The 27,573-nt window shown below is 48.1% G+C and overlaps 1 protein-coding gene across 2 annotated transcripts in view; it reads left to right on the forward strand.

The window, feature by feature from the left end:
• The window catches only part of LBR (lamin B receptor), a 616,153-nt gene extending 604,127 nt beyond the window's left edge, over positions 1–12,026 (forward strand). For both annotated transcript variants that reach the window (XM_078647525.1, XM_078647524.1), the window contains exon 14: positions 8,041–12,026. In XM_078647525.1, coding sequence (XP_078503651.1) covers positions 8,041–8,201 — 161 coding nt within the window. In that variant the 3' untranslated portion in view covers positions 8,202–12,026. The remainder of the gene's footprint in view (positions 1–8,040) is intronic.
• Positions 12,027–27,573: the final 15,547 nt, after the last annotated feature.

The raw sequence follows: 27,573 nt of genomic DNA on the forward strand, positions 1-27,573 counted from the left end.
TAGACCTCCAGTATATTTGACTTGTAACTTCTGAGTCGGTTTATTCACGGGCATTTACCAAGTTTGTCTCTGCTTACTTTGCAGAGTCCCTTTTCGAGTTTTGTATTGACTGGACGCGCTCTGCGCGACACACCCTGCTTCTCTCTGTAAGCGAACTGCCTTTCTAAATGCAGACAGCGTTTGTTTACAGCACACAGCTTTCTGGATATCTTTACATTTAGTGTTTGCTATTACAGAGTGGCGAGAGTACGTCTCATCTCATACCTCCGAACCCTTATCTGGGGTAAACAGTAACACCCTGCTCCTCTCGGTAAGATAACTACCTTTCCAATATAGACAGTGTGTGTTTACACTACACGGCTTTCGGATGTTTCACACTTAGTTTTTGCAATTTACAGAGTGGCGTGAGTGTGCTTCACCTTTTACTTCCAACCCTGAATAGGGGTAAGCAGTAACAGTCTATAACAGTTGCATCCACTCTTGATTACTACTCATTATAGACAGCATGAGGCAGTGCACTAGGGATGACATAGAAATGTATATAGGCACATTCATCCTTCTCTATCAATACTATGCTCAAGAGTCCTTTTGGTGGCGTTTATTTTTCACTCGTTATCTTTCACTTTTTTGAGTGCAAATTTTGAGTACTTTAATTCACATTTGACACAGTGATGTTCATAAGACGTTGTTTTCTGATATCCACATTGTTCTGTGTTGTAGATCTGGACTGGGAACAAAGAAGAACTTATCATCTACTTTTATTACTATTATTTCTTGTTAAATATATACCCCTGGAGAAGGGTTCATGACAAACCCGAAATACATTGGGAACTGTTGATTTCTGGACGATACATTATATTTATAAGACGTGTATTAGAAGAGACTACAAAGATACATGCATTTGATTTTTTGTGAATAATTGTTCAATTGCACATTGAAAGTTTGTTTAAATTTGTGCTTAGCCTTTGATTTTCTTGGAAGGAAGTTTTGAATCACATTGGCTGAATTGTTTTTCCTCTCTATTTGTCAAACATATTTGAGAACATTAGTTAAGTTTGTAAAAGGCTTTATTATCCTAGTGGCTGTGCTACATGCAGTCTTTGGTTGTCCTTAGACTCATTTTTCAGACAATGATAACAGACAGATGACCGCTAAATATTTATTTTGTACCTTCCCTTCTCTGCCTCTTTCCTCTACCCCCACTTTTCTCTTCCTTCTTTCTTTTTTCCTTTACTCTTGCTGTTTTTCCCCTGCAGCTGCTGCCCCCGCAGCCCTCCCATCCAGTGTGTCCTTCCAGCCTCCCAGCTGACCCGCCCTCCCCCCGATCCCCACTTAATGGCGGGCGTGCCAATGGCAAGCCCGTCTGCCCCCATCCGCGACCAGCACCAGGGACCCTGTTCCTCCGACTCACCTCTGCTACGACTCCATCACCATCAGCTCTCTCAACCCCTTACGCAACATATACTGCCAGCTTTCAATGTCAAACAACACCTAAGGCCCTCTCTCCTGTCTAGACTGCTGCCGCACCTTCAGCCACATCAGTACCCCAGCAGCAGCCCACAGCCTACCGGTCTTCAAAGCTCACAGACCTCTAAACTGCATCCTCCGTTACGTACGTTCCCTACACAAGCACGCCATAGAAATATGGGACCTCCTCACCACCAACTCTCCTGACGTCGCCTTCCTCACAGAAACCTGGACCAACACCAACTCTGCATCCACTTCTCCTTAAAAAATACCATATACAAGAGCGCCCACCGGCTCACCCCTAGAAGCTGGAACAAAATCACCGAAGACCAGCTCACCACTGCCCTCATCAGCACCCCACCACCGACTACGCCGGACACTAACACCGCTGCACGCAACCTCCACCACTCGATAACGAACTGCGCAGACACACTCACCCCCCCTCAATAAAGCCACCGGAATACATATCAAGAGCGCAAGCTGGTTCACCCCTGCACCCCAAGAATACAAACGCTCCTGCCAACGACTCGAACAGACATGGAGGAACAACAAAACCATGGAAACACGTCTACAGAGCAGCCACCACCGCACATTAGTATCTCATCAAATCCACAAGGAAGAAATTCCTCCAAGACCGAATCCTCCCCAATGCTCACAATACCAAATAACTCTTCTCCATCATTAAGGAATTAGCTAAACCTTTCTGCGAAACAACAGGCGTCCGACCCTCCCAAAACCTCTGCAACAGACTCATTATCTTCTTCTACCTTAAAATAAGATGATCTACAAAAACCAAGATCTCTGCACTGCTCCTGCTCTCCCTCCAAGCGACGCCACCCGACAGACCCTGCTGAATTGGACCCCTCTCACTACAAAAGACACCTCGAAGACCATAAAAACTATCCACTCCGGAGCACCCTAAGACCCCCTGCCCACTGCACATCTTCCACAGAGCCGCCCCGACCATCGCACCCGAATCACGTTGGAGGATCAACGGCTCCTTCGAAATCGCCACCTTCCCCGACAACTGGATACACTCCGAAGTCAACCCCCTCCTGAATAAACCCTTCGCAGACCAGACGGCCCTAAAAAACTTCAGGTCCATCTTCCTGTCGCAGCCAAAGTCATCGAAAAGGCCGTCAACACCTAGCTAGCAAATTTCATCGAAGCTAACAAGGACCTGGACTTCTCCCAATCTGGATTCCGCAGCAACCACAGCAATGAGACGCCCTAATCGCCACCACCGATGACATCCGATCCTCCTCGACCAGGGCGAAACGGCAGCCCTCATCCTCCTGGACCTTTCGGCTGCCTTTGACACCATCTCCCACCGCACCCTAACCACCAGACTCCACACACCGGCATCCGCGGCAAGACCCTTGACTGGATATTCTCATTCCTCACCGGCAGAATTCAGTGAGCCAGAATTCCGCCCTACCTCTAGGAACCAACAGAGACCAACTGTGAAGTGCCCCAGGGCTCCTCCCTCAGCCCCACTCTCTTCCACATCTGCATGCCCCCCCTCACAACCATCGTTAGGAAACACAGGCTCAACATTGTCTCTTATGCCGACAACACCCAGCTTATCCTCTCCCTCACCATCGAACCTAACATCAACAAACACAACTTCCAAGAAGGGATGAAAGCCGTTGCCACCTGGATTAAGAACAGCTGCCTGAAACTCAAATCCAAGAAAACAGAAGTTCTCATCCCTGGCTCCACCCCCTCCGCATGGGACAAATCCTGGTGGCCCCCTGCCCTCGTAAATTCCTCACCCCGATGGACCACGCACGAAAACTCATAGTAGACTGATCGCTCAGAATAAACCGCTGTATAAATGCTGTATCATGGACCTGCTTCAACACCCTCTGCATGCTTTGAAAGACGTTCAGATGGATCCCATCCGCATCCATAAAAACTGTCATGCATGCTCTCCTCACTAGCAGACTGGCACTTTACACTGGAATCAGCAAGGAACTTCTTCGCAGACTCCAGAACGCCGCTCCCTGACTGATCCTCGACATCCCCTGCCACATCCCCCAACACCTCTGCGATCTCCACTGTCTCCCAGTATAAAGAATAATAACCTTCAAACTATTCACCCACGCATCCAAGGTCCTTCACAACACCGGACCAACATACCTGAACAATAGCCTCTCCTTCCAGGCACCCAAAAGACACCTCTGGTCAGCCGACTTCTCTCTGGCCACAGTTCCATGCATGTACAAGGCCAGAACGGGAGGAAAATCCTTCTCCTACCTCGCAGCCAAGGTTTAGAACGACCTTCACCTCCAGCAAGCCCCCGCTCTGCCCCAGTTCAGGAAGGACCTCACCACCTGGCTCTTCGGATGATCCCAGCACTCAACAAAGCTGCCCCTCTACATCCGTCCCCAGCGCCTTGAGACCCTTGCGGGTGAGTAGTTGCGCTTTACCAACCCTGATTGATTGATTATTGGGGAAAGTGGCTATAATCTGAGCCACCGTCTAATAGGTGCATCCTTTCTATCATTGGCAGCAAGCAGTGGACTTTTTGTTCTGAAAGCTAGCTATGGAGAAGGTTCCCAACGGCAAAAAAGAAAAGTGAATTTATTCCTCTTACTTTCTAGTTGATTCAAGGGGATCCAAGCACAAATTCAAACCCATTTTCAACTCTGAAGTTAACCAACAAATTGGTAAAGGAGAGAAGTTAAAGAGGCTAGCACTCCACCAAACCTATCCTCAGTATTGTGGAGGAAGCTAGAGTATCCTCTAAACCTTCAGGCTCACCATTTTGACATCCCAATTGCTGCAAAACACAAACAGTTTCTGGGGGGCAAAGACGGTTTTCAGTGCAAGGTCCTTCTGTTTGGCCAGAAGTCGACCATGAGAACTTTCTCGGACTGCATGGCAGTAGTGGCTACATATTTGAGGAGGATGGGGATTTTCCATCCATAGCTAGACGATTAGTGACAAAACTACTTCTCAACAAGTGTCTTCACTTTAACCTGACAGTCTTCTATTCTCCTGAATTATCTAATTAATCAGAAACTAAAGCAAGCTACATCCAGACAATTCTCCTCTCTTTTAAGTTTGAATGCCACATACATCTTCCATATTCCAAACACTCACCTCCACATGAACCCTCTCTAGCAATGTCTCAGACACTCAAGTGGAAATATATCGCTCTGGTGGTTCAATTCATTTTAATAGCCTTTATTCAGTCATAACAATGACCATAAAAATAGAGATTTAAAAAAACATTATACACCTTATCATTTTTTAGAGTCAGAGATTATTGATAAAACTTCACACATCCATTAACACCAATTTAAAACACTGTTAAATATAATTTATGTATGCATTTATCAAATGGAATAACATTATTTTATGAGCACCAGTGATGACTGTCATTCATTTATTAAAAATCTCTTCAGGGCTGACATGAATATTCTTATGAAGCATACCTCCTCCCCAATTTTATTGCAGACAAAATATAATTAAGGACAGAGAAACCAATTGTAGTGGTATTTAGGCTTTTTAAGAAGAACAGATCCTCTTTGTGCGATGGAAAGTGCTTGTAAGAAGCGACTTCTCAAGCTGCTATATAAAGTGATTGTAAGAAGCAACTTCTCAATCTGCTATATAAATTGCAAACAAGCATAAAATGTACTGTTGTTTGGGGCGCGTAATTATTACATGAGCAGCCCAGAAGAGATTTAAACCAGGAACCAGAGTTAGGGAAAGCAACCAAATAATGAATTGAATGTAACCTGAGCCTCGTGAGGTAAAATCTGTTCTGTTTTTCCACCCAGATTAGATACTGCTCTATCCCATGCATTTGGGAAATTTGCAAGTAGTCAAGAACTGAAGTTGAATGGCGTGCCCTTGCAATTCTAATCTCTTCATTCATCATGATAAATTGTTCCATAACTACGTCCTTATCAATAAAGCTTTTGCTGTCCAATGCCAGCCAAGGGACTGAGTTCCTATTGGTTTAAGTTCAGATAGTCACTCAGATTGTCTCTCAAAAGACCTGCTTGTGGGGTACACCATATTATAACCCTGAGTATTGGGGGGGGGGGGGCATTTTAACTTGTCTTCCAGTTACCCAGACCCAGTTCACTGTGGGAGATAAAACTTGGGGTTGATTTAGGGATGGCCAGTATCCGATGGAGGAACTTGTTTTCGAAGGCCTGCATTCTAAGTGCTGCTTCATGACCCCAAATGCCAGCTCCATATATTCCCACTCCCAGACATTTGCTTTATATAGCTGGACCCTCTCTGTAATTGGCTTGTGCCCCAATTTTTTGCTAATCTAGAAATAGATTCACAAACTACTCCCATTTTCTGTAATCTCTGGTTGGTCATGCCACCCCATGACAAATTAGCTTCAAACAGGAAATCTAGATAATTAAAATATAAAACCTTAGTGATTGGAATCTCGCCAATAAAAAAAGATTTTGTTTTGATATTTTTTGGACTGAAGATTAAAATCAATCATTTCTGGTGATGTGCTTTTAGACTCAGATTTGGCATAAATCTATTACAACCATTTACAAGTTTCTGGAGGCCAACTGCTGTTTGTGAGATTAGAACTGCGTCATCTGCATTTAAAAAGAACTGGTACTCTGGTGGTTATCCTGTCGTTCCAGTGGAAGTGCAGTCTGTTGAAGGGAATTCCTTTTCACAAGGATGTTCCCACCCAAATACTAGTAACAGGTTCTTCTCTAACAGGATAGGATTTTATTTGGAACATCTCCAAATTCAGACCACCTTGTCTTAGAAAGAAATGTTCTACCACATCAGCCTTCTGTAATTCAAAGTAGTTGTGAATTCCGATAGAAGCCCATGTTCTGGTGTGAACATGGGCTTCTATGGGAATTCTCTACGGCATATTATCAAGCCCATTATCGCCGCTTTAGCGGCAGTTTCCTGCCACTAAAGCGGCGATAATTTTAACTCCATATCATGATATTATGCCCCTTAGTCTTTCTTTCAAGTTTGTTCTACTGGTTTTCGGAACAAACTCTCACCTTTCTCAAATGGACAACAAAACAATGATATACTACCTGGACAAGTAGGAAGGCACCAAATTGAAGTTTTGTCTCTGGGTTGCTCAGACAATTTAGAAGTAGCTGCTTACCAGGAATCTCTAAAGCACTTCTGTTCGATTCAATGGAGAACAAAATGAAGAGGCGGGTGCTCTCTGGACATTTTTTCAAGAGAATCATGTGTGTCATAAACAGTGTTCTTTGCTTGGGTCTTTTCCCAGTGAAATCTCTTTGCAAATGCCGAAAATAAACAATGCCCAGCTACACCTTTATGTACTACCAACCAGGCTCAAACGGGAATGCCCTTATGATAGACTAGTCCGAGACATCAACGATTCACAGAATTCTTCACTAGTTATGGGGTACTTTTCTACATACCAACCTACCATAACTCAACGTGGGAACTTGGCTCCTGAACAATATGTCTTAATTTAGTACAATCAGAACAACATTTACCCAATGAAATGACAGAAAGAATCGTATACTGCTCTATGTGGCCAACGAGGGGTTGCATTTTTTCTTCATAAAGGGGCATCTTACAGTCATTACTGCTTATAGAACATGTCCTTCACAAACCTCTTTTATTCAGAATCCCAGTAGTGAAGAACTTCCTACAGGAAACTAAGAAAATCTTTCCTCCTCCCTCCCCAATCGATAGGGAAACCTACCACTTCGCTAGGTACTTAATGTTGTCCTCTCAAATATTATAGGTTCTCCTTTATAACCAATTCATAAAGGTTCTCATATATGTCACGAGAAGCCACTTTCCAGTTTGGGATCACCTCTGCATGCTGAGTTGCGAGATCCTGGCTGTATGCTCCCATGAACCATGCGTGATTTTCATAAGAATAAAGTGATCATGAGATAATTTCGGACTTCCATGTTAATTAGTCCATAATGATTCCAACATTCGCTCAAAAACCTTCCAACCCACTGGTAAGCACATTGCATGCTTTAAAATGGAAGAGATTATGGATTTTGGAACTTGAAAAGCACATTTGGCCAAGTACAAGGAACAGGCAGTATTATCATATCCTCTATATTTAGCTACTTTTGGACCTAATTTTCAGGATTTACACATAATGGTTTAAGGTGTCACGACATCTGAAAATACACATCAGTTATCTTGTTATGAATAAAACCTTTCCACGGTGGCCACCATGTGCACACACTGGTGCCATTTTGATGTTTTACTTTACAGTTCAAACATGAATGACATCCATTTTGGAATTATAATATAAAATTTAACGGCAAAGCCAAAATGTCTGCACTTATAAAGGCGGTACCTATTAGCTTTGACCTTGCTTGTTTCAGTAATTGTTCTATTGATATTTCTACATAGCATTGTGTTAGTAATATCCTCAGCTGTTGTAAATGTTTTTTGACAATCGCTTTACTGAACAAATATTGTATTGGTATTTACTGTCAGCAGCTCTTATATCAGTAATGAAAACTTTCATATTTAATCGCAATTCAGTTTGTATGTCAGTGATTATTTCCCAAAATAACCCTATTTTTAACTGTTGCTTTGTCTCTTGTACAGGTTTCAATCACATTTTGCCTTACTTCTATGTTATGTATTTTATCTGCTTACTTGTCCATCGTGAAGCCCGTGATGAGCGACAGTGCAAGAAAAAATACGGTGTGGCATGGGAAAAGTACTGTCAACGTGTGCGGTATCGCATAGTTCCCTATCTCTACTGATCTACTCCAGACCTTCACATACAAGCAGTACCATACCTGGTTCTTATCTTGACAGAAATTAAACAATTTCATTATGTAAATGTATCTGGATGTAGAAACACATTTTTACTAAGCGAAATCTAAAATGGCATTTGCATACCTTTTTACGTTGAATAACATCTTTATAATGTCTTAACTCACTTATTGGCAGCGTTACTTGTAATTGAACACTTTTACGTGGTGTCAAGTGCACAGTTTGGTTTCTTAAACGTACTTGTCAACAAAGTTACTGGATTCCATTGTTTACCTTTCACTTCCATTATAAAAATGCTAGGTTATTTGCCCTATCTATTAATGCTTTCATCCTTCCCCAATCCATTCTGTTGGCAACTATTGACAACTGAGGTGTAAACAGTGTCTAGTTTGTGATACTGTAGGAGTTGCACAGCACATCTTCATCACACGTCCTTCAAGAGTTCATCTTATTTCCTTTACCAACCACTGAAGAAACCAAAAACAGGCTACCCATTTTAAGCTCATGTATACTAAGGATGTATTTAATTTTTTGATAGTTGGTGTTTATTGTGTTATGTGTTTTTTTCCTACTACGTTTGCTATTTTTCCTGCAAAAGGTCTGCTTCAACAACTAAAGGGTGTGGGTAAGCCAGTTCTTCAGGGCAGGCACTTTATATCCACTAATAGTGCTGGCTCCTTCTAGCTTTGGTCATAGGTGTCTACAAATTTCTCTATGAATTGCCTTTAGCTGGTGCAGTTTATTTGTAGAAGTTTTGAAAGTTATCATTGTGACCACTTCTAAACTGTATCAGAATTAGGAATTTCTGTGCAGAATGCTGTGCACAGATTGGTAACAGATTCATGTTCATGAAACCGTTACCTCTGCAATGGATTACATAGCCCGATTGTCTCTAGACTGCATTGCATACAGTGTCTCGGGGGCACAAGGGTGTGTGTGACCGATTTCTGAAACCTGGTGCACTGAGGTATTACAGAAGTGCCTGCAGATGCTTGGACAGCCCCTTCTGTATTACAAATCACATTGGTGAATATGTGCGCCAATGTCATCTTCATGGGGGGTTGGGGGCCATGCAAATCAAATAAGGGAGCACTTTGCCTCTGTGCCTGCACTATATTATAGACGTCGGTACAAAGGCAAAGGAGCTATTAGAACGCACACTTACTATGTGTCACAAAGAGGTGGTAAACAGTCACTGCATTCCTTGAGGATGTTCCTTGAAAGTGACATTCCTTTACAGGAGAGTGTACCCACTCTGCATCTGTCTGCAGCGGAGGTCTTTGTTCCCTTTCAAAAAATGACCACATTCCCACCTTCACTGTGAATGACAGACAGGCTACTTCAAACAAACAATCCTCCTTTCACTAATGCCCTATCCAGGATGGGTGTAACTCTACAGCGGCACTGGTACAGAGCAATAACTGTAATAGGGAGCAGTGCCTGCTCTGTGCTGGGTACACCTAGTTAAAGATACGCCATGGTGCACACCAGACAGTGCACTTTATATGATAGGTACGTGTCATCTTTTATCAATATACAAAGAGGTAAATGATCCCCATCTGTGGGCCAGATGTACTCCACTCTGGTCACAAAATGCAACTGGTATTTTGTGGCCAGAGTGCTCATTTGCTAACCGATCGATATACTGATGGGTTTGTCCACAAATTAATGATTCCTAATGAGCACCAATTCGGCCTACCTCATTAATATTGATGAGGTAGGTCGCAAATTGCGACCCACTAGGAATAGCCACCAAAGTGATGGTGGCTTGCTGAAGTCAGGGGAGCCCTTCCCGTTTGCGAATGGCTAACCTCTCCTTAGAGGAGGTGGTAAAAGTTATTATTTTGAGACCTGAATGCAAAACATTAATACATAGAATTCTAATTTGCAGTCCCAGAGGGGGGTTATTTAGGGTGTCTCTTAAAAATACTGAATAGGTATTTGGTCACAAACCCAAATTGAGATTAGGTAACGTATCGCAATTTAGGTTTGATACATATGAAAAATCCTTTTTGCTTTTGCAAACGGGCAGTTCTGTGACTTGGTCCATTAGTGACTGCGAAAAGGCTTTGTACATCTGGCCCTATGTTCCTGTATTTGATCTTCCCATTATTCACTTGCCTCAGGCTCTTGAGTCCGAGTCACAAATTGGGTAAACAAGATCACACTACATTCCCTAAACTTACAGATTTGTAAACTTCTGTAATACAATTGTTTGTGATTGACTGTATTTGCAGGAGTTATTTTTCATAAATAATTTGCTTTTGTACCCAAATATTTACTCAAGTAAGTGATTTTCTCGATTTGTTTAATTTTTTTGTTGAAACATATGCTAAGCCTAAAATAGTTTTCCACCTAAAATCAGATGGTCTGTAGGATCGATCAGTCATTGTATCCACTAAATATTCTGTTGTGGTCCTAAAATGTCTATTAAGAGCTGTCATTTAAAATGGACACCTTCTTATTCTTCCCTGACCGTTAAAGGCACTCTACCAAAAATGCAGTGGAAGGAGTGCACCTGTCCAACAGATATAGAAACAAGTCTATATGTTTCATATTACAACCTAAAGTGGCTTTAAATTCAGTTTTCTTTGTCTCTCATTTCCATTACTGAAGATGTTATTTTCTGTTATCTGTTGAGCACTGCACAGATGTATGAGAAATGGTTCAGTGAATATGTCCTCATGAACTGTGCTCAATCCAGCTATCCCAACAGTATGTTCATCCCATTTTCTAGGTTTTGACTCCAGAATGTTGTGACTCCTAAATGTTAACCTAGCCAGCATGGCTGGTATATGAATTAGAAAGTAAATTACCTATACAAGGATTTTTTAAATGAAAAATAGTCAAAAAGAAAAAAAAATCACATTAGCACTGATATCTTAAAGCTATTTTATGTAAAAAAATTAAAAAAATAAAAGTGATGTGGATTGGGTAGCTTTTTAGTACATTTGTTTTCATAGCCATGCTCTTAGACTTTTCAAACAATCGTATTTTAATGTTTTTTGTCATCGATTTTTTGATCTTTAATGAGATAGTTTCCGTTCAATATAAATGTTGAATGGTTATGTATATAACTTTTATATTATTTCACACAATACATTTATGTGGAGTGTTACATTTTTAAATATTAAACTATTCATTTGAAAGATGTAATATTCCTACAGTGTATATTTTTGTAATTTTTTAAAGCATTTGCTGTACATTGTTTTTACGAGGTGTGCATTTGCTTTTTAGGACTAAAACCTTTCCACAAAAATACACGTTTTATAGAGGGCTGTTAGATTGTACTTTGGTTTTGTAAAGTACTACTACGAATTCATATGCATATCAGTTTACATATGTTATTGCAAAGTGTGACTAGAAATATAGGCAATCGATTTTAATCCAAAGCTTGAGTTTGGCTTTGCTACCTCAATTCTATATTCTCAGTGAAGAGTCATTGGCAAAGAAACAACATAACTTTTATGGTGGGATGTTATCATATTTAATTACTCCTAATTAATTTGACTGAATATCTATTGTAACTTACTTTCTAGAATATTTTATTGTTCTTACTTTAACTTCTGTACAAGGCTTTTACAATAGATTGTAAATATCCCACATTTTTCAGGGTTGTTCCCATACAATTTCAGGAGTTTAACGTGTGATTGCAAAAGCAATAAAATGTAAATTTGAATTCCTTTTTTTCATAATGTAAGCATTGAAACTCGATGCATAAATGACAAACTTAATTGATTAAAAGAATACAAATTTGTAAATGTTGTTTGCCAGGCCAGCATTTTCAAAATAAATTGCTTACAACAACCAAATTCATCATTATCAAACAAATCTCAATTTCTGTTTGAATGAAGCAAAAGGTTTTTCTCCTTTTTTTCCAACTGTGGTGGGTAACATGTATTCATTTTCACTGATTATGTAATGTCTTTTGTCATAAAGCACTGTTGCATTCCATTCTATTAATGGGTTGATGGGAACAGAACTTGAAACAGTCATGGAGTGGCATTTTTGTCTTTCACCATAATATCTCTAATTTTCTCAATACACCTCTCCATTCTGCATTGTAAATGTTTTAAAATACGCTTCTGTAATTACTCATAAGTTGGCTGTATTTTCATAGCTGCAGTACGTGCCCCACCTTTGGCGTCTTTTAGAAACAAAGGATGCCCTCCAAAATGCCTTCTTGATTTCTTTTTCTAATTTATCGACAATTATGGAGAAATGTTTGACTCACTCAAATGGGATTCTTTTTAATGCAGTGCCATCCTCTTCAAACTCCTTATGATCTTACCTTTTAAGTCCTAGAATGACTGGTGTTGGCAACTTTCTCCTTAATTTTGGTAGTGGTGCCAACAGTTCTTCCCTTCGCTTTGAGAGAGAAGTATCAATAGTTTGTGTGTTCCTTGTCCTTCATCTCCCCAGTTCGCTCACCCATGCTAGTATTAAAAATGTCTGTATAGTATGCCTATCTGAGGCATGTTTGACTATACATAAATATATGATACAATATCCATATTACATTTTTGTATTTCGGTGTCACTGGTCGTGTCCTGGCCTGGATCACCTTCTGTTTGATGGAGTGATCTCAGCCATTTGTCTGCCCTTTTCGTACTTCCCTTTAAAAATGTCTCTCATGAAGTTTCACAGAGATGTTCCTTAGCTCCTCATAATTAAGTATATACATATGTAGCTTCTAGGAAATTGGAGTGTTAATTGAGGGGGTGAGAACCCACTTCACATTTTAATCACAATCCTTATCTGAAAGAAACAGGTTAGTATTAGATTCCTTACCTTAGAATATCCCCAGGCGTCAGACTGGATCCGGAAAGTTTTCATCAGCTGTACCCCTGCGCGTCGGTAGGCGTCTTCTGCGGCTCCGCGTCCGTCGTCGTGATCATCGGGATGACGTCGTCGGAGTACTTAGATGCCGCCCTCGCGCTTATGTCAGTTCTTCTTTTTTCCGCGCCAGCAAGCGCAGATCCGGGAAGAGCAGTACTCTAGTCACTTTTTGACAAACTTTTTGATCTTTTTTGATCACTTTTCGAGTCGACCCTCGACTCGCAGTGCCGATAGGGATGCCTGGTTTTAAACCTTGTGAGGCCTGTCACCGCCTGATGTCGGTGACTGACCCCCACCGTCGTTGCCTTTACTGCCTCGGGGCCGACCATGATGACAATTCGTGCCCCGACTGCTGGGCCTTGACCTCGAAGGCTAGACAGCGGTCCCGTAAGCTGCTCGAGCACCGGCAGTCGGCTCCGCGCCGCTCGAGGTCCCGGTCGAGGAGGAAGTCGAGGGACCGGTCGCGGAGCCACTGTCATCGCCGCTCGACGAGCCACCACCACTCGTCAGGCTCCAAGTCCTCAGATAAGTCGAGGCATTCGAAAAAGAAGTCGAAGAGGCGTCATCACTCTTCCCACTCCCCCCGACGCTCGCGCGACGCGGCTGGGGGGGTTCGGGCGACACTTCCCACACGGCTCCATTTTCGCCGGTCCCTGGGCTGCACGCGACGCCGGAGGAGATAAGTGCTTTCATCATGGCCATGAGGTCGCACTTCCCTCCGTCGGAACCTACCGAGGCGCCATTGGGCCCCGCCGGTCCGACTGGGAGCCCTAGCGGGCCGGTGGCTCCGGTGCCGTCGGATGCTTCGGCCCCGGCACCATCGTCGACTCCAGTCACGACGCCGCAGGGCCCCGCTGGATACAGGCCTGGATCCGGGTCGTCGCCAGTCGACCTCACGACTACTCCGCTGGCGCAGACCCCTAGGGTGTTGCTCCCGGCGCCGTCCCTGGACAACGTCAACCCCAGTTTCAGTCCGGGTCCGGCGTTGGATCGGGGCTGTCTCCGGCGTTGATGGGTGAGGCCTTCACCTACGACCCGGCTCCATCATTTTTGCCTGTTTATCAGGAGGTGGATGACGAGGAGAACTGGGAGTGGTCTGAGGACCCTCTGGCACAGCAGAAGCCAGGACTGGGCAGAAGAGCTGGGTGAGGCCAGTGGTCTGGACACTTTTCCCGACACTGGATTCGTCTCTCCTCCCTCCGTGGCTTCCCAGGAGGGCTGCTTACAGCGTGGTGTTGAAACCACAGGCAAGCTCCTCGGAGCCTCTACTGCCGCTTAACGAAGCCCTAACCGACGTTCTGATGGGCACCTGGTCCAAGCCCTCCCCAGGCCTCCCTGTGGATCGGAAAGTGTCCCGACGCCACCGCCCAGCTCCGGGTGACCCATGCTTTCTGTCTGTTCACCCCACCCCCGAGAGCCTGGTGATCCAGGCCTGTACGTTCCAGACCGCATTCCCTACCGCTCCTCTGGATCGGAAATCCAAAAGGTATGATCATTTTGGGAAGAAACTGTTCTCCGTGAGTTTGGGGCTGCGGTCTGTCAACACCGCCTGCCTTTTGGGCCGTTACACCCACTCTCTGTGGGATACGGTTGCGGAGGTGCTGCCACAGTGCCCGGAGGAGGCCCGGACACGGCTCGCCCAAGCCCTGGCGGAAGGACGGGATGCAGCACGCTACTCGATCCGGTGTGGACTTGACACCACGGACTCGCTGGTTAGAGCGATTGCAACCATAGTGGCGGTTTGCCACCACATCTGGCTGAGGTCCGCCAACTTTTCGGGGAATGTCCAGGCCACTTGTATATCCTGCGAAGTATGCGGAGGGTGTTGAAGCAGGAGGATGAGACGGCGTTGACCTGCTTAGTCATGGAGAGGATGGAGTCTAGGATGACCCCTAGGTTGTGTGCATGGTCGCTGGGTGTTGGAGCTGTCCCAGTGCGGTCGGCCGCCAGGAGTCGTCTCAAGCCGAGGGGGTTGAACCGAGGACGAGGACCTCCATCTTGTCCGAGTTCAGCTTCAGTCGGCTGTTCCTCATGCATTCGGCGACGGCCTTCATTCCTTCGTGCAGGTTGGTTTTGGCGGTGTGGGGGGTCTTTGGTGGGGGAGAGGATTAGCTGGGTGTCGTCGGCATAGGAGATGATGTTGAGGTCGTGCAATCTGGCGATGTGGGCGAGTGGTGCCATGTAGATGTTGAACAGCGTTGGGCTGAGAGATGAGCCCTGGGGTACGCCGCAGAAGATCTTGGTGGCTTCGGAGCGGAAGGGGGGAAGGCGGACGCTCTGTGTTCTGCCGGCGAAGAAGGAAGTGGTCCAGTCCAGGGCCTTCTCTTGGATCGCGGCGTCGTGGAGGCGTGTTCTTAGTGTGCGCTGGCAGACCGTGTCGAAGGTGGCTGACCGGTGCAGAAGGATGAGGGACGCTGTTTCTCCGTTGTCTAGCAGGGTCCTGATATCATCAGTGGTGGCGATGAGGGCCATTTCGGTGCTGTGGTTGCTGCTGAACCTGGATTCGGAGGGGTCCAGGATGCTGTTCTCCTCGAGGTATTGGGTTAGTTGTTTGTTGATGGTCTTCTCGATGACTTTCCCCGGGAACGGGAGCAGGGAGATGGGCCGGAAATTCTTGAGAACCTTGGGGTCCGCCTTGGGTTTGTAGAGTAAGGCGTTGGTCTTGGCGTGCTTCCAGCTCTCCGGGAAGGTTGCTGTCTCGAAGGAGATGTTGATGACTTTCCGGAGATAGGGTGCGATGGCTGTGCTGGCTTTGTTGAAGATGTGGTGTGGGCATGGGTCTGACGGAGATACGGAGTAGATGGTGTTCATGGTCTTGATGGTGTCGTCGTCGGTGATGTTGGTCCAGGCGAGCAGGTGGTTGGTGCGGATCGGGGTGGAGATCTCGGTGGTTGTCGTGGCGGTCGTGGCGTTGAAGCTTTTGTGGATGTCTGCCTGCGAACTTGCAGTGGAAGAAGGTGGCCAGCGAGTCGCCAGGTCTTGAGAAGGTGGGACGTCGTTGGTGTTGGAGCTGGGGTTGGAGAGTTCCTTCACGATGTTAAAAAGCTCTTTGCTGTTGTGTGCGTTGTTGTCTAGGCGGTCTTTGAAGGAGGCCCTTTTGGCGGATCTAATAAGGTGATGGTGTTTGCGGGTGGCGTTCTTGTGGGCTGCGTAGTTGTCCGGTGTTTGTTCACGAAGCCAGTACTTCTCCAGTTTTCGGCAGGTTCGCTTGGAGGCCTGGAGGTCTTCAATGAGCCAGCTTGCTTTCTTGCTGGTGTGACTGTTGGAGGGTCTCTTGAAAGGAGAGAGGGTGTTGGCGGAGTCGTCGATCCACTGTCTGAGGTTGCAGGCGGCGGTGTCAGGGTCGGTGGGGTCGGCGGGAGGGCTCTTGGCGAGGGAGGTGGTTAGATGGTCTTCAGTGACTTTGCTCCAGCAGCGGCGAGGCATCTGTTGAGTGCGGTGGTGCGTGGTGGGTGTCTGGATGGTGAAGTGGATGCAGCGATGGTCGGTCCAGTGGAATTCGGTGGTGTGGCTGAAGGTGACGTGGGAGCTTGCAGAGAAGATGGGATCAAGCGTGTGTCCGGCGGAGTGGGTGGGAGTCGTGACGAACTGTCTGAGTCTCAGGTTGTCAATCAGGGTGGTGGAGTTGGTGTTGTTGTTGTTCTTGAGGTGGAAGTTCAGGTCCCCAAGGAGTATGTAGTCTGTGGAGGACAAGGCGTGCGTACTGATGGAGTCGCTGAACTGTGGTCGGGTCCAGGGGGTTCTGTAGACGAGGGTTCTTCTGAGGGTGGTGTTGGAATCAGTGTGGATCTGGAAGTGCAGGTGTTCGGCGGTGCTGAGGGTGTCGTCGGTGTTGGTTGAGACTCTGAGAGTGTTCCAGTGGACGATGGCGATTCCTCCTCCTACTCCGTTGGCGCGGTCCCTGCTGGTGATCTTGTAGCCGTCTGGGACAGCTATGGCGAGTTGGGTGCCGAGGTGGGGTTCAGCCAGGTCTCTATCAGGAAGGCGATGTCTGGGGAGGTTGACTCGTGTAGGTCCCAGAGTTCGACGGCGTGTTTGTGGGCGAAGCGGGTGTTAAGGAGGATGCATCTATGGTAGTTGGGTTCTTTCCTGGTCGGCGGTTTAGCGGGGCGGATGCTGGTGAAGCTGCAGTTCCGGCAGGTGACCGGTCCGTGGGTGCGCTTTGGGCGGCCTGGAATCAGGTGTGTGGTTGTCCGGTGTTGAGAGCATGGAGAGTGCTGGCATCATAGCGGTGACGGGCGTTGTGTCGGTAGCACTGGGTTCTGGCACTGGGCGCGGTCCAGTCGCAGACGGGCTTGCCTTAGGCGCGCCCGCTGCGCGGCCTCCATATAAGGGGAGTTGGGAGGGAGGAGCAGCTGGGAGGGGGGAGCGGGAGGGCAAATGGGAGAGCATGGGGGCAGGACGAAGGGATGTAGCGGCGGGAAAAGAGCGGATGGCGGGGGAACAGAAGGCAAGTAGGGCACAAAGATTTAGCAGAAGGGAAAAGGAAATTAGGCAAGCAGCAACAGGAAAATACAGTCAAGCAGTCAAACAGTGCAAAAAATGAAACACAACGATTAGCAGAAGGGGCAAAGGAAATTAGGCAAACAGCAACAGGAAAATACAGTCAAGCAGTCAAACAGTGCAAATAAAGTGAAACACCAGTACACCGAGGCAGCACAGCGGCGTGGGAAGCGACCTGCCTGCTAGCAGGGTCAGAGGTCGCTCAGGGGGCGCATCCTTTGCAGCTCAGGAAGTGGCTCGGCACAATTCCCCAGGCCTTTATGTTCAAGGAAGAAAAACACCTTGCCACACCCTCTCTGTCCACTTTCTCATAGTGTAGTTTTCAAAATCTATACTACTATTATAAAGAGAGAACTGTGACCTTTGAGCCAGGTAAACTCGAAAACTACACCACCAATCCAAACACCCAATACATGTTTGAAAACGTCAGGACAAGCAGAAGGACATTGGCTATATAAAAAAAAATATATATACCTTATTTAAAAAAAAATTACGATTAAAAAAAAAGTTGTCCCATGGAAGTAGCGCCGGCCGGCCGCGACGTGCGTGCTGACATCAGCAGCGCAGGGAGGAGCGGCGTACAGGAGCCCGAGGAACAGCGGTGGACATGAGCGCGGGGAGGAGCTGCGGAGCGGCGAGAAGCGGAGGAGCAGTGGAGCGGTAAAATCAGCAGCGCTGGGAGGAGCGGAGGAAGAGGTAAGAGAAGCATCCGCAGGTGCGCACCGAGGGACGGGCGGGGGCCATGAACACTGAGTGCTCAAAAAGCCTTTTCCTCAAAGTCGGGACGTAGGGGGAAACAAAGCGTGGACAGAAGCGGACAGGACCAACGACGGGCGGGGGCCATAAACACTGAGTGCTCAAAAAGCATTTTCCTCAACACTGAGTGCTCAAAAAACATTTTCCGCCAAGTCGGGACGTAGGGGGAAACAAAGCGTGGGCAGAAGCGGCCCAGGACCAACGACGGGCGGGGACCATAAACACTGAGTGCTCAAAAAACATTTTCCTCAAAGTCGGGACGTAGGGGGAAACAAAGCGTTGGCAGAAGCGGCCAGGACCAACGACGGGCGGGGGCCATAAACATTGAGTGCTCAAAAAACATTTTCCTCAAAGTCGGGACGTAGGGGGAAACAAAGCGTGGGCAGAAGCGGCTAGGACCAACGACGGGTAAACACTGAGTGCTCAAAAAGCATTTTCTTCAAAGTCGGGACGGCGGGGAAAACAAAGCGTGGGCAGAAGCGGCCAGGACCAACAAAACGGACGCTCTGCTGCGCCACTCCTGCTGCGATGCTGCCCCCAACCCCCTTCTGCCCCGGGCAACGCCGGGGCGGGCTGCTAGTAATAATATAAAATTCGACTTCACCATTAAATTGCATTTGAAATTACTATTAAAATGGATAGTTTAATAATTTTTCCAGCATCTCCCACCAAACTGAGATTAAGCATAAGTTGTTATAATGTAACCCGGTGTTTTTATATGGGAGTGCCAGCCTTAGCGCAGTGAAAAACAACTTTGGAAGTTTTTCTCTATCAGGACATGTAAAACATTAAAATATACATGCCCTACTTTAGTACCATGCACCCTGCCCTATTAGCATTTAGAGCCTAACTTAAGGGTATTTAAAATGGAGGTTGAAGTCTGGCAAAATGTTTGTTTTACCAGGTCACATAGGCAGTTTAAAACTGTACACCCAGGCTGCAGTGGCAGGCCTAGAGACATTTTTACAGTGATACTTTAGTGAATGGTACTAGACTAGGGACTTACTAATAAATTAAAGCTGCCAATTAGGGGTATCTAACATGTTTAGAGAGGAGATCACAAGCACTTTACCACTGGTTAGCAGGATTAAAGTGTACAGTTCTATAGCCAGCAAAAATGGGTTCTGAAAAAGAAGGCAACATTCTTACCTGGGGGAACACCACACAAGAGAGTAATTTCCTACACAGCCGTTCTGGCCACCCTTAGTTGTTCATTTGGTTTTATCCTTCTGACTTATGCTGACGAAACGCAGTTTCTTATCTGTCTTGATTCTTCTACCAATGCCTCTACATCTTCACGTGCTGTCTCTTCGATGAGATACGATCAACACTGACAAAGTGGAAGTACTTAGCATCAGCAAAGACCCTCCATCTAGTTTGCGAACTGTGGCTCTCTGACCCCTCTCCTGCTCCTAGCATTACTAGAGTCGGGGATCTTGTTTCTCAGTCATAAGACTCCATCCGATATCCATAAACTGTAGAATATCTGTGCACATGCGCAGCACCCCAAGAGCTCCAATTTTAAAAGATATTTTATTAAGAAACTTGTCTATAAAATGTCATATTTTCCGTATGTTAAATTTAAATATATATATGTATATATATATATATATTTATTTTTTTTATTTTATTTTAAGTAAATTCAATTAGCCAAATTGAAACTACAATGCATTTGACTGAGAACAGTACTGTATTAGACCCTTTTAAAACCCCAAAGTAAAGGGAAAATGTAGCGTCTAATAGGCTGAGCACATACTGTGCTAATTAGACCTTGCACTTTAAGGCGTTTTCATTTTTTCTCAAAAAGCATAAAATGAAGCATGTGGTTATCGCAATAATATCTTCTATTGTTTTGGTGTCTTGCATGGAGGCAGAGATCTTCAGTGTTTATGAATTCAGAAACAGCTCCTGTAGTGGGGAACTATGATTAGAAGTAAAAAAAAACTTTTTCTTCTGATACTTTCCACTATTCGCATATAACCATTGTCTCTCCTGTCGGTAAGTAAAATGAAGCTCCGTTCTGCGGGGGATGAGCTTTAGTGTTCCTCTGGTGATTCCTTGAACTTGACTTCTGTGCTGTATTCCAGAAGATGCAGTTTACATGTCTTCTAAATAAGGCTCAAAGCTGATGTACAATTCAGACATACACTACTGAAACAGTTTACTCCCACCTAGACTGCATTATGACGAGAGATCGATGCCTTTTCTGCAGCATTCTTCTGAATAACTCTAATGATGAGGTAATTTTATACAGTTTGGATTGTTTCTGCGGTTTCGGATTATATTGTAAAATGTGTTTATTATAATGTTCAGGCAGCACCCTCACGTTTTCAGTAAGTTCCAAGTCAACTCCAGAAGGTTGAGGTACAGGCAACATCAGTCTCCCCAGCCCCCTCTACAGTCTCCCCAGTCTGTTTGTGGCCAAAGATGTTAATCTGGTAGGCAACACGCAGATGATCATGGCATCAGTCACCCTCCCCTGCAGCAACAGCCTCCAGGCCGCTTTTTCTGTCTTTAGCGGTGCACAACCACTCTATTGGAGGGCAGAATCCAGAAATGTATCTAAGAGTGGCAATCCATCCCATCAGAGAGATGGTGCTCCAGATCATTCAGCATGGTTATGCCCCACTGTTTCTTTCTGCCCCACCTCACCTCCCTCCCATTCCAGACCAGCTCTTATAGGAGCACCTGTTCATTCTGATGCAGGAGGTGCAAGCTGCACTCCAAAGGAGTTATTAAAATGATTCGGTACTCAGAAATAGGGATGGGTTGATCTGCCAAAGAAGGATGGAGGGCTTCGGGCTTTCTTAGATCAGTTCCCTCTGAATGCCTTCTTAAGAAAAGACACATTTAAAATGCTTACACTATCCTATGCAAAAAGAAAGATTGATGGACAGAATGCAGAACAATGTCATGCATTCACCCCAGTACAGAGATTCGGGCCCAAATCCATCGTTTTTTTACTCACCATGCCATTCCATTTTGGACCCAGCCATATGCAAATCAGTCTTGGCCCTGTGCCCAATGGGAACAGTCCAGCCCAAACTGCCAGGCCAGGTCCTCCCTGGACTGGAAACTAGCATCCTAGGACCGGTTTTGGGCTTTCAGCCCTCATCAGTCAGGATAGCTTGACTCCAGTGGCATGGAGAGCACGGGACCCACCTCTGGGCATACCCGTCCCACTCGGGGTGACCAATGCAAAAAGAACAATTGATGGACAGAATGCACAACAATGTCATGCATTCATCCCAATACAGAGATCTGGGCCTATTTGCATATGGCTGGGTCTAACCTGGGGTGGCATGGTGAGCAAAAGAACAATAGATTTAACCCAGATCTTTTGACTGGGGGTAAATGTATGATTTATTCAACATTCCATCCATCATTTGTTTGAGTTACACTATCCTAGGCTCTGTCTGCCATGGATCAGGGCAACTGTATGGTGGCTTTGGTCCTGCATGATGCGTATTTTCATATACAGTTTAATATAGGCCAGGAGCTTTTCCGTTTGCCGTTGTTCACGAAAGTGATTGCCGTTGTTCTCAGCCCTTCTTTGGAGTTTGAGGATACCAGTTTTATCCAACCTCAAAAATTGGTTGTTGGGGGCGGAGCTAGCCACGGAACGGGATGGCAGCTTGGTGAGCGAGCTCCTCGGGAACACCTACAATATCCTACATAATCCTGTGAATATGCATTGAACGCGATCGATTTGGAAGTAAAATCCAAGGTACCAAGCCCCGGAACACCGATGTGGTGAGAACGCCCCATTTTTAAATCAGAAACGCGGAGGAAATAAGCCCGGGAGACCTGCGGCACATCGGGAGAAAGTGAAAGTAAGCCGCGGCCCACAGCGGGGACGCCCACCGGCACGCGGTGCGAGAAGGGTCCCGCTGCGGGTTCCACACTGTCCCCAAGAGGTAGCAGCACGACGGTGGTGGGGGCGGACCCGACCTAGAGCGGCGGCTGCGGAGTCTAGCCACAGAGGGACGCGATCGTGTGGGACACCCCCGCGCCGCACGGCCACCAGCTGCTGCGTGTGCCCCTTGCCTGCCTTGTGCCTCGCTGCTGCCTCGTTTGCCGGCTGCCGCCGCTGCGGTTGTTTTTGCCCTTTGTTTTGACGATAATTTGTGCCTGCTTTGTTTTACTCTGATTTTGCCCTTGTTTTTTAGATTATTTGTGCCTGTTTTGTTTTAATTTCATTTTCCCCGTGTTTTGCTGTTCCTTCCTTGTTGGCCGCCTACCTCGCCGCCCTCCGCCCTCCCTTCCCGCCAACGCCGCTTTTCCCCGCCCTTTTTCTATTCTGTACCCTCCCCGCTCCCGCCTCCCAGCTGCTCCGCCCACCCGCGCACTTGGCCTTAAATGGCGACCGTGCGACGCAGGTGAGTGTGACCCACTTGTGGGACACCCCCGCGCCGCACGGCCACCAGCTGCTGCGTGTGCCCCTTGCCTGCCTTGTGCCTCGCTGCTGCCTCGTTTGCCGGTTGCCGGCTGCCGCCGCTGCGGTTGTTTTTGCCCTTTGTTTTGACGATAATTTGTGCCTGCTTTGTTTTACTCTGATTTTGCCCTTGTTTTTTAGATTATTTGTGCCTGTTTTGTTTTAATTTCATTTTCCCCGTGTTTTGCTGTTCCTTCCTTGTTGGCCGCCTACCTCGCCGCCCTCTGCCCTCCCTTCCCGCCAACGCCGCTTTTCCCCGCCCTTTTTCTATTCTGTACCCTCCCCGCTCCCGCCTCCCAGCTGCTCCGCCCACCCGCGCACTTGGCCTTAAATGGCGACCGTGCGACGCAGGTGAGTGTGACCCACTTGTGGGACACCCCCGCGCCGCACGGCCACCAGCTGCTGCGTGTGCCCCTTGCCTGCCTTGTGCCTCGCTGCTGCCTCGTTTGCCGGTTGCCGGCTGCCGCCGCTGCGGTTGTTTTTGCCCTTTGTTTTGACGATAATTTGTGCCTGCTTTGTTTTACTCTGATTTTGCCCTTGTTTTTTAGATTATTTGTGCCTGTTTTGTTTTAATTTCATTTTCCCCGTGTTTTGCTGTTCCTTCCTTGTTGGCCGCCTACCTCGCCGCCCTCCGCCCTCCCTTCCCGCCAACGCCGCTTTTCCCCGCCCTTTTTCTATTCTGTACCCTCCCCGCTCCCGCCTCCCAGCTGCTCCGCCCACCCGCGCACTTCGCCTTAAATGGCGACCGCGCGAACGCGCAGCGGGCGCGCCGATTGTGCGCCGAAGGCGCGCCAAAGGTAAGCCGGTCTGCGCCTGGACCGCGCCCAGGGCCAGGACCCCTGGCCAACGAAGACCCCGACCTACCCGCCTGACGTACTCCGCCGCAACCCTCATCGCACTCAACACCGGCCGACTTCCAGACTGCCACCAAGCCACTCCAAAACGTACCCACGGAACTTTCAGCTGCCACGCCTGCAAGTTCTCCTGCATCCGGACCTGCCCCGCACCAGCTCTCGCCAAGTCGAACACCAGCAGCACCCACCTCAAGTGCATCCTGCTCAACACCCGCTCCGTCCACAGACACGCCATCGAACTCTGGAACCTCCTAGACGCCACAGCCCCTGACGTTGCCTTCCTCACGGAGACCTGGATGAACGCCTCTTCAGCTCCCGACATCGCCATCGCTATCCCAGAGGGCTACAAGATCGTCCGGAGGGACCGAAACGCCAACCAGATGGGAGGAGGCATCGCCATCATCCACAGGAGCACCATCCGTCTCACGACCAGCACCGACAACACCCTGACCAGCGCCGAACACCTGCATTTCCAGATCCACACCAACCCGAACACCACCCTCAGAGGCACTCTGATCTACCGACCCCCTGGTCCACGCACGCAATTCAGCGAGGACATCGCCGACTTCGTCAGCCCGCATGCCCTCCCCTCCGCTGACTACATCCTCCTGGGAGACCTCAACTTCCATCTGGAAAACAACAACGACCGCAACACCAGCACCCTGCTCGACAACCTCGCCAACCTGGGACTCAAGCAACTGGTGTCCACCCCCACCCACCGCGCCGGACACACACTCGACGCCGTCTTCTCATCCAGCACAGACATCGACTTCAGCCACGCCACAGAGCTTCAATGGACGGACCACAGCTGCGTCCACTTCACCTTCAAGAGAACGACGACCCACCAACACCAGCAACAGGCCGCCCGCAGAAGCTGGAACAAGATCACAGCAGTCCAGCTCGCCACCTCCCTGAGCCAGCACCCTCCTGCCAGCTCAGCGAACCCCAGCCAGGCCGCCGACAACCTCACGAAGTGGATCAGCAACTGCGCGGACGAACTCGCCCCTCTGAGGACCCCGCCTAGCAGACCCGGCAGCAAGAAGGCCCCATGGTTCACCGACGAACTCAAGAGCTCCAAGAAGAACTGCCGAGCCCTCGAGAAAGTCTGGAAAAGGGAACCGACACCGGACAACAGGACCTCCTACAAACTTGCCACCCGGAAACACCACCAGCTGATCCGCGCCGCCAAGAAAACAGCATTTAAGGACCGGTTGGACAACAACGCACACAACTGCAAGGAACTCTTCAACATCGTGAAAGAGCTTTCCAACCCCAGCGCAGGAAACAACGACGTCACCCCATCGCAAGACCTCTGCAACTCCCTCGCTTCATACTTCCACAACAAGATCACGGACATACACAGCAGCTTCAACAACCAACCAACGCACACCATGACCGAACAACCACCCCCCACCACCACCCTCCACGCCTGGACCCCGATCAGCACCGAAGACACCATCCGCACGATGAACTCCATCCACTCCGGATCACCGACCGACCCCTGCCCTCACCACGTCTTCAACAAGGCCGACGCAGTCATCGCACCCCACCTGCGAGACATCATCAACACATCCTTCGACACCACCATCTTCCCTGAGAGCTGGAAACACGCCGAACTCAGCGCTCTACTCAAGAAACCAACAGCGGACCCCACCGACCTCAAGAATTACCGCCCCATCTCGCTTCTCCCGTTTCCAGCCAAAGTCATCGAGAAGACCGTCAACAAGCAGATGGCCGCCTTCCTCGAGACGAACGGATCCCTCGACCCCTCACAGTCCGGCTTCCGAGCCAACCACAGCACCGAGACCGCCCTCATCGCCGCCACCGATGACATCCGAGCCCTGATGGACAATGGAGAAACAGCGGCCCTCATCCTCCTAGACCTCTCCGCGGCATTCGACACTGTCTGCCACCGCACCCTAGTGCAAAAAAACGATGGATTTGGGCCCAGATCTTTTGACTGGGGGAGTGTGTGACATTGATCCACATTCAGTCCATCACTTGTTGTTTTTTGCAATTGCCGCCCTAAGTGCGCTGGGGATGCCCAGACGTGGGTCCCAGGCACTCCACACCACTTGGAGTCAAGCTAGCCGGGCTGAAGAGAGGTGTTACCTCGAAACCGGTCCGGTCCTCGGATGCTTGATTCCGGTCTGGGAAAGATATTGCTGTTGTAGTTCGGACTGGACTGTTCCCATGGGGCAACAGGGTCAGAGCTGATTTGCATAAAGCCATTATCTGACCCAGGGTGGTGTGGAGTGCAAAAAAACGATGGATTTGGGCCCAGATCTTTTGACTGGGGGAGTGTGTGACATTGATCCACATTCAGTCCATCACTTGTTGTTTTTTGCAATTGCCGCCCTAAGTGCGCTGGGGATGCCCAGACGTGGGTCCCAGGCACTCCACACCACTTGGAGTCAAGCTAGCCGGGCTGAAGAGAGGTGTTACCTCGAAACCGGTCCGGTCCTCGGATGCTTGATTCCGGTCTGGGAAAGATATGGCTGTTGTAGTTCGGACTGGACTGTTCCCATGGGGCAACAGGGTCAGAGCTGATTTGCATAAAGCCATTATCTGACCCAGGGTGGTGTGGAGTGCAAAAAAACGATGGATTTGGGCCCAGATCTTTTGACTGGGGGAGTGTGTGACATTGATCCACATTCAGTCCATCACTTGTTGTTTTTTGCAATTGCCGCCCTAAGTGCGCTGGGGATGCCCAGACGTGGGTCCCAGGCACTCCACACCACTTGGAGTCAAGCTAGCCGGGCTGAAGAGAGGTGTTACCTCGAAACCGGTCCGGTCCTCGGATGCTTGATTCCGGTCTGGGAAAGATATGGCTGTTGTAGTTCGGACTGGACTGTTCCCATGGGGCAACAGGGTCAGAGCTGATTTGCATAAAGCCATTATCTGACCCAGGGTGGTGTGGAGTGCAAAAAAACGATGGATTTGGGCCCAGATCTTTTGACTGGGGGAGTGTGTGACATTGATCCACATTCAGTCCATCACTTGTTGTTTTTTGCAATTGCCGCCCTAAGTGCGCTGGGGATGCCCAGACGTGGGTCCCAGGCACTCCACACCACTTGGAGTCAAGCTAGCCGGGCTGAAGAGAGGTGTTACCTCGAAACCGGTCCGGTCCTCGGATGCTTGATTCCGGTCTGGGAAAGATATGGCTGTTGTAGTTCGGACTGGACTGTTCCCATGGGGCAACAGGGTCAGAGCTGATTTGCATAAAGCCATTATCTGACCCAGGGTGGTGTGGAGTGCAAAAAAACGATGGATTTGGGCCCAGATCTTTTGACTGGGGGAGTGTGTGACATTGATCCACATTCAGTCCATCACTTGTTGTTTTTTGCAATTACCGCACCCTAGTGCAGCGCCTCAGCGACGTCGGAATTCAGGAGAAGGCACTGGAATGGATCATCTCCTTCCTCGACGGAAGAACACAGAGAGTCCGCCTACCACCGTACAAGTCAGAGGCCTCCGAAGTCATCTGCGGCGTCCCCCAAGGATCATCTCTGAGCCCCACCCTCTTCAACGTCTACATGAGCCCCCTCGCGGCCATTGTACGCAAACACAACCTCAGCATAATCTCCTACGCCGACGACACCCAGCTGATCCTCTCCCTGACCAACGACCCCGCCGCCGCCAGAGCCAACCTGCACGAAGGGATGAAAGAGGTAGCCGAGTGGATGACGATCAGCCGCCTGAAACTGAACTCGGACAAGACGGAGGTCCTCATCCTGGGCTCCTCACCCTCCGCCTGGGACGACTCCTGGTGGCCCCCCGCCCTGGGCACCGCACCCAAACCGACAGACCATGCACGCAACCTGGGCTTCATCCTGGACTCCTCCCTCTCCATGACCAGGCAAGTAAACAACGTCTCCTCGGCGTGCTTCAACATCCTACGCATGCTACGGAAGATCTTCTGGTGGATCCCCACCGAGACCAGGAAGACCGTCACCCAGGCCCTCGTCACCA

The sequence above is a fragment of the Lissotriton helveticus genome, chromosome 6 (genome assembly GCF_964261635.1).
Source record: "Lissotriton helveticus chromosome 6, aLisHel1.1, whole genome shotgun sequence".
NCBI lineage: Eukaryota > Metazoa > Chordata > Amphibia > Caudata > Salamandridae > Lissotriton > Lissotriton helveticus.